Raw genomic sequence first — 13,337 nt, 5'->3', positions numbered from 1 at the left:
GAGCCTGCTTCCTCCTCTATCTCTGCCTGCCTCTCTGCCTACTTGTGATCTCTGTCTGTCAAATAAATAAATAAAAATCTTAAAAAAAAAAAAAAAACTGATCTTGCTCTTCCAACATACTTAAGTATGAGTCGTTGAGTGATTTAACTGCTGTTGTTGACTGTATATTGTTCTGTCCTTCATATACACCTCTGTTCTGTTTTACTTTATAGATGTCACTAATTCATTTTATTTTTTTCTTGTCCAATTTAATGCCATCATTGAATTTTGAGAGCATTACCCCTCCTAAGGCTTGCTAAGTTGTCCATACCACTGCTTACTATACATGGTAGTTGCAAATTCATGGGGTATATGCTTTAACTCTGGGGTGTTATTCAAAAGAGTCATTATGGACACTAGCCAGTTAGAACGGACACCAACCATCATGCTGTAAGATGGTGCATGCTGGCCACGGTATTGCTCAGTTCACCCTTCCACTAAATCACGGTATTCTATGGTAATTTGCTTACAAGTAAGATGTGCCGATTTAGAACTTTCATCTTTATCTTTTGCTGAAGTGAAAGTCTTTCCTTGGCTATAGGCAGATAAGTTTATTCTGAGAGACATGAAATACATTTCTCTAGTCCTTTTTTCTTTTACACATGGACTGAAATTGTAATTCATTAGACGATGTAAAACTAGATAGATAACTTACTCATCAGGCAATTTGAAAATTGTTTGAATGATATATAATCATCCAATTTCCATTCAATATGGATTCCAGTGTTTAAGCTTTTCATTTCAGCATCTTAGATGAACTTTGAACAAGGGATTCATACAGGCAGAAGAGATCCTGAGGAATTACACATGACTGGTACCCCTGTTCATAAAATTTTCCAGTTTTTCATCCTCTCATAAAGATTCTGGAATCTGAATTTTTTGTTATTCATAATTTTTTTCCTTCTTTTGAGTGGACATCTGATGCTCTGCAGATTTCCAGAGACAATTAAATTAAAGTGATGTAATTTTCATTTTTTAGCACATTTACAGATTTTTTTTTTTAAGGGTATCAGGCAATGTCCGTATTCTATCTGGCCTGGTCTGTACTATTCATAGGTATTAATAATGTTCAACCTCTGGTTCTCAGATTACTTTTTCACTGGGTTATGTTTTATATTATAAATCTTCATTTTGGACTCCAAGAATCATTGTTTCAGATGTTTGGAGTACTGTACTTCAAATATCAGGGACTAGAAAACATTAAGTCAAAAACAAAGAAGACATAGAATTAACTTGAAATAGGAAATAACTGAGTTAAACATGAAGAAGCACTTTTAGTACACATAACGTGTGGTTCTCTAACATTGAATGAAAATATCAATTTAAAAAATAATTTAAGGAAAAATAGCTTCTAAATCAAAGAGAGTATTTCGTCAGTAAAGTTGTGTGCTTTGTCATAGTTTCGTTTACCTTAATAAGTTTCTTTTCTCTTGTAGGTTATGACTTTTGTTCTGAAAGGCATAACTGCATGGAGAATTCTGTCTGCAGAAATCTGAATGACAGGGCCGTTTGTAGCTGTCGAGATGGTTATAGGGCTCTTCGAGAGGACAATGCCTACTGTGAAGGTAATCCTTGTAATGATGTGTAGCACAGCTGTATAAATTTCCTAGGATTACTGCATGCAAAATTTATTAATTTCCCAGGTTGTCAAGTTGATGGGCCCATTAAAAGCAGTGAATTTAATTTGAAGCATATTAATCAGCTAAAAATAATTATCTTTCAAATTAAAGTTTTTTAGCTATCTGCTATATGTCAGACTAATAAGTTAATATGGCTGGTTTCTTGAATTAAAATAATGCTTCCACTGTGAAATTGCCTTCTTTTTTTCATAATTAGATATTCAGATAGTTCACATATTGACATGGTTACTGCGGCTTGCAGTTAGAATTGTAGTCAGATTTTTCCAGACAATGTTGTCTAACAAAAGCAATCAATTAATAGGAAGACAAAGTACCCAATGCTGTTTTTGTTTGCTGCTGTAAGTCATCTCGGTGGTTGTATTCATGCTCTGTGGTATTTAGTAAATAACTCCAGTGGAGTAAATGATTTCTAATTATTCTTTAGAATATTAACTAATATTCAAGGTAATTTATCCCCTCATGGAAACAGTCCAGATACTGTGAGGGGGCCTTGACATTCACAAATACTATTCATGAAGACCTTGGAAGTCCGTGAGATGTAGTTATTTATTACTTCCCAGAGGCACAGATTTGAATGATTCTCATTAATTATGTGGTTAGGTAGTGGGTCTTGCAAGTAAGAACACTGACTGTCAGGTTTGGACATATGGAGGGTTCTAGACTTACCTTTCTTAAATGTCCAGAATGTGCCATTGGTCCTTGGAGACAGAAAACCTCCAAGGTATAAACTTATCAGCCCCTGTTTAGCTACACAATGATTTATTGGCCCTAAGGAAACCATTTTCTCTTATTTCTGTTAGCTTTCAATAGATTTTTCTCTGCCTAAAAAGTCAGTATTTATTTTAAAAAATTGACCATGCTCAGGAGTTCACATTCTAAGGGGAAAACAGAGAATGAGAGGGTAGCCATAGAAATAAAGAAGGCAGTTTCAGGTAATATATAAGGGAAGAAAATGAAACAAGATGATGTGATAGAGATTGACTAGGGCTTAATTTAGATGAGATGGTCAGGGGATCAGGGAAAATCTATGAGGCATTAGCGGGGAGGGTTGACAGTTGACTTGATGACCAGGAAACACCACAGAAAAATCTGGAACAGAGCATTCCAAAGAGAAGGAAGAACAAGCAGAAAGACCCTACTGTGGGAACTAGCTTGGATGTTCTAGAAACTGTAAGAAAGAATAATGTGATGGAGCAGATGAATCAGTTAAGATGCAATTAAAGAATTAAGTAAGGGCCAGGTAATTAGAGAGGCTCATGAGGATTTCAGGAGAATGATAACATTTGTATTGAAAAGGATAGCTATGGTCCAGTGCTTTATATTAACAAAATTGTAGATTACAGGATTCAATACAGAGGGGAGAGCAGAAGCAGACATAGGAAAACCAGCTGGAAGGCTATTGCAGGAGTCTAGGCAAAGATATCAGCGATGTGGATTAAGGAAATGATAAAGGTATTCTTGGTATTTTTTGAAAATAGAGTGAAGACAGTTTATTGTGGAAGAGAACTGAAGAGAGATCAAGGTGGAGGGGGTCAAGTTTTGGAGTGCATGCATGCATGGTGTTGCTATTTATTGAGACAGAAAAAAAAATCAAGAAATGAGGCCAGGCACCTGGGTGATTCAGTCGGTTAGGCGTCTGCCCTGGGCTCAGGTCATGATCCCTGGGTCCTGGGATCCAGTCCCGTATCGGGCTCCCTGCTTAGTGGGGAGCCTGCTTCTCCCTTTGCCTGTCACTCCCCTTGCTTGTGCTCCTCCTCTTTCTCTCTCTCTCTGCAACTACATAAATAAAATTTTGAAAAAAAAAGAAAAAGAGGGGCGCCTGGGTGACTCAGTGGGTTAAAGCCTCTGTCTTCGGCTCAGGTCATGATCTCAGGGTCCTGGGTTCGAGCCCCACATCGGGCTCTCTGCTCAGCGGGGAGCCTGCTTCTTCCTCTCTCTCTTGCCTGCCTCTCTGACTACTTGTGATCTCTCTGTCTCTGTCAAGTAAATAAATAAAATCTTAAAAAAAAAAAAAGGAAAAAGAAAAAAAGGAAAGGACAGAGATTTAGGTTAAATAACTTATCAGTGCAGTCTATTAAAAATAGGTCTGTGTCACTGTTTTCACCTATAAATGTGTAGCGCAAATTGGCAGCTACTTTCCATTCTGAGTGGATCATACTGAAGAATGGAATGTAAATTCTTATTTATGTTACTTCTTTGTCATTTAAAGATAAAATCTTCAAAAGTTAGGAAAATGATGTAAAAACTGGTTAGTATATTATTGAGATCATGAATTTTTCATAATGAGGACTTCTAATATTATAATTTTTGTTATTCATGTTAAGATGTTTTTTTTTCCCACTATTCTGATCAAATTTGGTTTTCCATTTCATTCTGTTGTTGTTGTTAACTCTAAGGATGTTTGACTCCTTAGAAGCAACATTTTAAAAAAATTATGCAATTATACATGTTGTCTGTCAGCTGGTCTTATAGAGTTCTGGCCCTCTAAGAAATTAGACCTGTAGTCATATATAAAAATAAGCAAGTGATAATTTGTAAGTCATGCAGATCTGTTAACTGAATCTGTGGGGCTGTTTAAATGATATGACCAACATTGCATCTATTGATTTTTACCACAGTTTACTTGATAAGGGTTAAAATAGCACTGTAAATGTTGGAGTTCATTTGTTCATTTAGAAAACATTTATTAAATGCCACTTTGTTTAAGTCTATGCTAGAGGTAAAGCAGTAATAAGATATACATGACTCATACTGTGTCTCAGGCAAGAAAGATAACAAATGGGCCATTACACCAAAGAGTATTTAATTGTGCATGAGGCAAGTGCCCTGAAGAGAAATGTGTTAAGAGGGGCTGATCTGGATAGGTGATAGTGCTTGAAGAAAACAGAGGTTTCTTTGGAAATCTGAAGATTAAGTAAGCATCAGCTAGGCACAGAGGTAAAGATGGGAAAGAAGGGAATTTCCTAATGGAGGACTTAGCATGCCTTCAGGCCTCCAGCTGGAGAGAAACACTGTGTAAGAATGGGAAGAATGGGTAGAAGGCTGAGTGCAAAGGGAGAAGTGCCTGATGGATGATGAAGGGCAGCAGGACCTTGAAGGGCACAGTAAGGCCTAAGTAAGGGTTTCATGCTAAGAACAAGGGGGTGGGCAATGGAAGCTTTAAGCAGTTCTAAATAAATCAGCTTCAGGCTGAATGGAAGATAAAACTGGATGTGGGAAGCCAAGGGATGGGAGACAGTGGTAGCTTACACTGAAAGTGGTGATGGAGATGTGGACGCATTCGTGAGTTAAAACCATTCCTGCTGATTAATTGGTGATAGGAGATGATAAAGAAAGAGGTTTCAAGGTGGATACTCGGGTTTCTGGCCTGAGCAATATAGGCACATGTCGGTGCTGCTTACTTAGGAAACAGACCAGGTGGGAAGATCATCATTCCAGGTTGTGGTACCTATGGGACATAACAGTTGAGTCGTCAGCTGAATATACGTGGTTGTGGAATTCATAGAAGTTTAAGTTGTACATAAATTTGGGATTCTTGAGCATGTACATGTTAGTTGAAGAACTGGAAGAGATTACCTAAAGAAGTTTAAAATCTCCAGGGTTTGAGCATTTTATAGAAAGGATAATTTGATGGAGACAGCAAAGCTGTGGCTAGAATATGGGAGGAAAGAAAAGAAGGCAATGTTACAGAAATCAAGAGAAGGAATTTCAAGAAGAAAGGGGAATGCTATTAGAGAGCAAGAGAGAGGAAGACTGAAGATGTCCTTTGCATGGAACTTTATGGATGACATGGAGGATATTAGCGATGGCAAGTTGGGTGCAAGGGTGATGACAAAAGCCAGTTGGGAGCACACTGAATTTTATGACTGGATGTCTCGTCCACCTTTTAGATATAAAGGATCTGAAATATTTGAAAGTATATTGGCCCACTTTATATTTCTTATTGACTCTATATTTACCATATTTATTTTTAAAAATTTTATCTTCATCTCCATCCATTCCATGTCCCTCATCCCCTACAGATTCTTAGTGAAATTTTAGTACTTCCCCTTTCTTTGGTCTCTTGTCAGTACATATAGTCTATAAAAGTTGTCAAAAAATAGGTTGGCCATTATGTTTTTCAGAATGGTTCTTGGCTACAATGAAAATTGTAAGAGCTTTCGATGTTTTGACTGTATCTTCCTTCTTGACATTCCACTATTCGTTATGTTAGGACCACCTTGGCATTCCATTTCAGAGAGTGTCTTCAGAAGTTACTCATTTGCTAACTTTTTCTCTTCAGTGCATAATCGTTGCCAGGGATTATTCTGTATCAATCCAATAGTGCATTATGTTGAGGAAGCTTCTTCCTGATTCCCAAACCCCTTAAAATAATTGGCGTTATTGCTTGCCAAGCCTTTGGCACAACACCAAGAATAGGAAAATAATTCTGCGTGAGTCATTCATATAGTTGCATATCACATATAATTACTGAAATTGGTAGCTGATGCTTATGAACTCTGAAATCAGTTTGTAAGACATTTCTTCAAATTAACAAAAATATAGGAAATTGTTTGGTATAATCTGAACTCCCTAAAGGAATAATCTTTTATTGATAGACCACTTTCTCTTGGATTCATTTAATTTCTTTCATTCTGACTGCTGCTGCCAGATAGTTTTTACTTCATGTCACGTTCTACTTAGTTATTCTGTCTTTAGTGTCTCATACTTTCCTACTCACCGGGACCCGTTCTCCAGATTAATGTTTACAAAACACCATTTTTTTCTATTTGAGAGCCCACACTGTCTCCCTGTTGCTCAACACATCAAGTTCCTTTGCTAAGGTGAAGGTTCCAAGGCTCTCTGTTGCCTGACCCTTCAGGGTTATGCATCCATTTATCCTTAGCAAGTCACCTTTAGCTCTCTTAATTCTTTCTTTTCCTCAGGACAGTTCATCTGTGTTATGCGTTGAATTGTGTCTCTCAAAAATTCATATTGAAGTTCTAATCCACAGTATCTCAGAAAGTGACCTTATTTGGAAATGGAAATGTTACAAGTATAATTAGTTAAGATGAAATCAAACTGGTGGAAAAACATGGGACCATGCTCCAGTATGACAGTTGTCCTTATAAAGTGGGGAAATGTAGACACAGACACAAGCGGGTAATGTCAGGTAAATATGAATGCAGAGATTGGAGTGATATAGCTACAAGCTGAGGAATACCAGAGATTTCCAGCAAAACACCAGAAGCCAGGCAAGGGGCATGGAACAAACTGTCCTTCACAGCCCTCAGAAGGAACCAACCCTCTAGCACCTTGATTTTGGACTATTATCCTACAGAATAGTGAGACAATAAATCTCTGTTGCTTAAGGCACTAGTTTGTGGTACTTTATTATGGTAGCTGTGGCAAACATCTATAATCCGGCAGAAATACCTTTTGCTTTTTGGTCTGACTATCCATGATTTAATTATACTTCTACACTACTTACTCTTTCTTTTCTTTCTGAAGACTTTCTGATGAATTGGGCACACAGATTTAATTTTTAAAATCTGTTTTAAAATTTTATCTGATCAAAGAATTTGCACCTTGTTCTATACTGGTTCATGTCCAGTTATCCAGTTGTAACGCACTTTCTTATATACTGTACTGTTTATTAAAGAATATATATATATATATATATATATATATATATAATGTTTCTATTTCTCCCACCAGTTAGTGTCTTGTCATAGACTTTGCTTTCCTTGAATTCTTCTAAACTTCTAAAATAGAGATAGTGTAGAGTTTGAGAAATATTTATTTATTGGTGGTTTGAAATGCTTAGATATGCTGAACAGATGGGCACCTTTAGGCTACCTCATCACTAAAGAATTATTGAGGACAAGCATTGAACTTACTGAATTATGCTTATATTGTATAAGAAAGGCTAATTTCATATAGATTTTTTATAGGTAAAAAAGGGATTCAGTTGTTTAAATTGATATGTTTTGGTCCTTAAAAATTATTTTGAGTAGTGCAAGAGAAGGAATTCATTCATTTAAAACACATGTTATTTATTGTATATGTACTGATAAATGGCATGCATGTATTGAAAGGACCACGAGTTCCAGAAATTTCCCCCATCTCTCTTGCTTTTACTGTACACTCTAAATTTTTGCTTAAAATTTTAATCCTACCCACAATTTGCAAAGCAACTAACTCACTTGGACATTAAATGTCTGATGTGTAGATGGTACTTAATTTAAATGCTGTTTGAATGTGAAGATTAGAATCTTAATAAACATTTGTTTAGTACCTGCTATGTGCCAGGCATGACACACCTGCAAACATAAATTATAAATTATATTTAGATATCTACCTTCTTTGTTCCTTTCGCTCTTTGCCTTTCCTTTTTTTTTTTAAACTTGTTATCAAAAGAACACTATCTCCTCTCATTGCCTTCCTGTCTTTGTAATGCAATACTTTGGCTAAGGATACCTCCTCTTCTCCATTGTTTCTTATTCTGCATTTTGGGAAATTCTAGCCCATGTATGAAGTAATGTGAGCATAACTCTTAATGAAAACAAGTAATTTCCCTATTATTTCTATTTCATGTTCTTTTTTCTTGCTGTTATTTGTCAATAGGGTTGTATTAAAAAATATTACCTACTACTAATAACCATGATTCTTAAGAGACACTTAATATGCTTTCTAGATACAACATCTGATTTCTTCCAGCAGTCCTATGATGCACGCATTTTTATAATATCCTGTTTTGTGGTTAAGAAAACTGGAGAGCTTGGAAATCAGATGTTTTGCCCAGAATCATTTACCCAGTAAACCCAGTGTTCAAATTCTTATCATCAATCTATAAATTCCGTGTTTTTATGAGACTAATTTACTTATTAGATACCTAATGTCTTACTTTTATAAATAAGAATAGCATATAGATTATTCTTTAGAGACGGTTTTTAAAACAGCTAACTGGCCTTACAAATTGAATGTTTCTGTAAAGGAAAAATAATCTGTACTCCATCCAGAAAGCAGCTCATTGGTATTAGAGAATCTGTAATGAACTGAAACCGTGGTAAATAACCCACATAGGAAGACAATGGGAAAACAAACTTTCTCCCTCCTACCCACCCTTCCTTCCTCCCTCCCTCCTTTTCTTCCTTCCTTCTTTTTTCTCTTTCTCAGCTGATTGCCACTTCACGAATAATTCATTTAGTGTGAGTTACTGGCATAGCCAGTATCTGCATGTCATTAACTACAGAATATAGAGGCAATCTGAGAGGATTTCTTTAAGAATATATGAGTGATAAGCCCACAGAGTTGCTCCAAGAGATAGGAAGAGAAAGATGCAGAATGAGCTCAGTCCTCTGATTATAAACCCAGCACACAGTTCCTCACTGGAGTTAACAGGAGGCCTGTTAACAGAGTGGGGATAAATAACCAGAGGACTGCGCCCTATGGGATTAATTAGGAAATTCTAGCAGGCACTGTAGCTTTCAAAATTATGGCTAATGATGCACTCTCTGTAGTGCGTTATGGTAGATTTTCTTAAATAAAAAAAAGCCCAAGATTCGCGTGTTAATCAGCGTTCTCCAGAAAAACAAACAAAAGGACATATATTGAAAGAGAGAGATTGATTGATTGAGACATTGATTGATTATAAAGAATTGGCTCATGGAGGCTGAGAAGATCCCAAGATCTGCAGTCAACGTATATCTGGAGAGCCGATGGTATACTTTCAGTCCAAGTCCAAAGAACTGAGAACCAGGAGTACCAATAGTGTAAATTCCAGTTCAAGGGCAGGAGAAGAACAATATCCAGCTCACAGTCAGGCAGGCAAAATATCCCTTTTACTCAGTTTTTTGTTCTATTCTGGTCTTCCTTTGATTACATGAGGCCTGAACAGTTTAGGGAAGCAACCTGCTTTCCTTAGTCCACCAATTCAAATGTTAATCCCATCCAGAGGCACCCTCACTGGCACACCCAGAGTAATGTTAGACTAAATATCTGGTCATCCCAGGGTTTACTTGGGTCAACAAATAAAATTAAGCATACCAATAACAAATTAAACAAAAAAAAAAAAAAAAAGGAGAGTGAGAGGAGCAAAAGCATTTCTGATGTTTTCAAATATGAATTGGACTTTTATTTATTTTTTTTTAAAGATTTTATTGATTTTACAGAGAGAGATCACAAGTACGTAGAGAGGCAGGCAGAGAGAGAGGGGGAAGCAGGCTCCCTACTGAGCAGAGAGCCCGACGTGGGGCTCGATCCCAGGACCCTGGGATCATGACCTGAGCCGAAGGCAGAGGCTTTAACCCACTGAGCCACCCAGGCACCCCTGAATTGGACTTTTAAAGGCATCATCTATTCATCCAACCAAGTGAAAAAATTGCCACCTAAAACAGCTTTCAGAATTAATATGCTGTCCTGATAACCAGCAAGGACATTGAATCATAATCAAAAAACTCCCAATAAACAAAAGCCCAGGTAAATTCTACCAAACATTTGAAGAAGAGTTAATATCTATTCTCAAACTATTCCAAAGAATAAAAAAGGAAGGAAAACTTCCAAATTCATTCTGTGAGGCCAGCATTACCCTAATACCAAAAACAGATTATAGACTCCACTGAAAAAGAGAACGACAGGCCAATATCCATGATGAACATAGATGTAAAAATTCTCAAAATACTAACAAACCAAATCCAACAATACATTAAAAAAAAAAAAATTCACCCACAAACAAGTGGCATTTATTCCTGAGTTGCAGTTGTGGCTCAATATTTGCAAATCACTCAATGTGATACACCTCATTAATAAAAGAAAGGATAAGAAACATATGATGCTTTCAATAGGTGCAGAAAAGGCAGTTGACAAGGTACAACATCCATTTGTGATCAAACCCTCCGTAAAGTAGGTTTAGAGGGAATATACGTCAACATAATAATGAAAGCCATCTATGGAAACATGACTGTTTTTAGGCCTTAAGGAATATCTATTTAACATGTTTGCTATGCTGAGGGGTATGTGTGTGTGTGTGTGTGTGTGTGTGTGTGTGTGTGTGTGTGTGTGTATTTTTCATAAAAATGATTTCCTTCTCTGATTGAGAAGTTTGATAAAAAAAACTTTTGGAAATCACTATGAAGTGACCCAACTAAATTTGAACTTGCATTAGCAGTTCTTCTGGGCTCATTGGTCATTTACTCTCTGTGATACTTCAGCTTCTGCTGACTCAAAAACAATTTCTATTCATTTGTAAACTTGAACATCATTATGATATTTAAATTGGAGGAAAAGGGTATTTTTTTCCTTGAAGCCAGGGTCTCCTCTTAAGCGAAGGGAGGACTTAAATTTTTAAAATCCAACCTAATAAATAGTGTACTTTTCTGAATTACTTCTTAGCGATAGATTCTCATGCAAAAGAAGTTGAAGAAACAATCAGGGATACCCATATACTATCCTTTTGAAACAAAGCACCATAGTTGTGTGACCTTCATGGTCAGCTGACTTTTTTTTCTACCAAGAAAATATTCATGCTTAAATCTGTTGGAGTTCATGATCACTTTTGCATGCTATGTAAAGAAGAAATTATGACTCAGTCATCAGTTAATACATCTATGTATTAAATAGGGTTAAGAACTAGTACTTTTGAAAGAGGACTTTTGTTGCCTCCATTCTGACCTCACACTTTCTAGCTGGGTACTTCCCAGGTTGTCTCTTGGCTCAGGCCAAAGACCCCGAGGGCAAAACCTCTCCTGATGGGAACCAAAATTACCCTCTCAAGCAATAAGGACCAACCTGAGCCAGCAAGATCCCTGCCTGTGATTGACCCAAGACCATGATGGATCTGATCTTTGCTGCCCACCTGCACATATCTACCCACTTTTGTCCCTCATTTGCCTTGTATAAAGCTGGAAGTACTTTCAGTACTTCAGAGACAGTCTTTGAGAGTTAGTTCATTGTCTTCTTTGTGCTGGCCTCACTGAATTGAGTTCCTTTCTCATTTTTTCATTTTTGAGTAGCTCTGAACATGCTATTCAAGTCTGAAGAAGAAGCTGTGTGATGTCTCAAGAGTTTTTTAGCTTTGGGGATGGGAGCTCTTTTAAAGGGACAGAAGTAGGGACATGGGGATATGTACTACCTTTGCCGGAGACTCCAAGAACATAGAAAAGGGCCAGAGGATGCACACGGGCAGGCTTGTAGGCAGTGATAGCAAGTATGTGTTTATTTATCCTGAACCCATGAAAACACTCAGAAGTATACTCAGAAGTATACACTCAGAAATATAAGGGGAATATTGAAGGGAACCCTCAAATCATCAGCAGGCATGGAAATTTGTATCCATGGCCTGTAACATTATTACATTTCTCGTATGAGTTTGAGTTTTGTTTGGCCCCATATTCTCACTGGATTGCTTACCTTTGCATTTCTTTGTAGTACGCAAGAAATATTTGTTGCCTGCCAATGTTAAAAAGTATTTATCATTTTGTCACACCTTTACTCCTCAATTATGTCCATGCTGAAAGAAAATGCAAACATACTTATTTTATATACCCATCTTTCGCAAAAGACTCAGTCTAGTACCTTGATGGATACTCTGCTGATCTGTGGGAGCAGCTACCTGCAATGATGTCTGAAAAATATATCTCAGAAGCGATTTTAAGATGTAGCAGACAAATGAATGTAAAATGTTTATGTGGATCAAATCTGCTTCTTTCCAGTTTTCACAAGTGGTGGAAGTTTTGATGTTATGGAAAGAACATTGTATACGAAGACTGGGGGTTAATTCTTACCTCTGCAATTTATTAACTGAGAATTTGTGCAAATCACTTAATATCTCTGAGCCTCACTTTCTTCATCTCTTAAATGGGCATTTGTGTTATGAGGTTGGGAAAGCAGAGGTCAAATAAAATTAAATAAGATGAAGTATGTGAAAAATGCCTTCCAGAAAAATAAGTCCTTGGTAGAAGTTTGTGATTAAACCTGTACTTATTACTATCAGTGTGTCAGTCAATTCATGCAACATGAATTTATTTTTGGAACTAAGATGTTCACTCTAAGCTTATTGAAGACTTGAGGCAAAAATACTCTGAGAGTCCATATGATGATATTATCTTATAGCTTAAGCCAATTATAATGAGCTCTTTAACTACTTCAGTAGCTAAGTTACCATGGATTATTTCCAGAACCAAATGACTTTATGCCAAATTCCTTTCTGGTCTGAATAACAATCTAACCAGTTCTTAGATATAGATATGCATAATTCATCCTCATTTTGCAAATTATATGATAAAACTTTAACAGTGAAAATTTATGTTATTTTTCTGTAGATGAATAGTAGGATAAAATACCCGGTAATTATTTGCATGTACTTGTTTATTAATACTAGGAAGAAAATGTCTACTTAGAATTAAGCGATTCATTGTAGATCATTTGTAGGTATCTCATATGAAGCAGTGGTTTATTAGTATTTTTTCATTAAATGAACAACTTTTTATTAAAAAAGGATCTTTTCCCCTGGAAAAGAATCCATTTGAAGTGATATGTGGGATGTCACATGATTCACAATTTTCAAAAATTTAATTGATGAAACTTCTGCAACTCACATTAAGGTCAGGTATAACTTAGAGATTATATTATAAATACCGGCTTTATCTTGCCTCCCCCAAAAATCCAAGCTATGTTAGT

General features: G+C 36.5%; 1 protein-coding gene across 5 annotated transcripts in view; it reads left to right on the top strand.

The window, feature by feature from the left end:
* The window catches only part of NELL2 (neural EGFL like 2), a 400,918-nt gene that overhangs the window by 218,932 nt on the left and 168,649 nt on the right, over positions 1-13,337 (top strand). For all 5 annotated transcript variants that reach the window (XM_059402952.1, XM_059402949.1, XM_059402951.1 and 2 more), the window contains exon 13: positions 1,476-1,604. In XM_059402952.1, the coding sequence (XP_059258935.1) occupies positions 1,476-1,604 (129 nt within the window). The remainder of the gene's footprint in view (positions 1-1,475; positions 1,605-13,337) is intronic.

The sequence above is a fragment of the Mustela nigripes genome, chromosome 6 (genome assembly GCF_022355385.1).
Source record: "Mustela nigripes isolate SB6536 chromosome 6, MUSNIG.SB6536, whole genome shotgun sequence".
Classification (NCBI taxonomy): domain Eukaryota; kingdom Metazoa; phylum Chordata; class Mammalia; order Carnivora; family Mustelidae; genus Mustela; species Mustela nigripes.
Note: the sequence above shows the minus strand (reverse complement) of the source record. Positions and strands in the feature narration are given on the sequence as shown.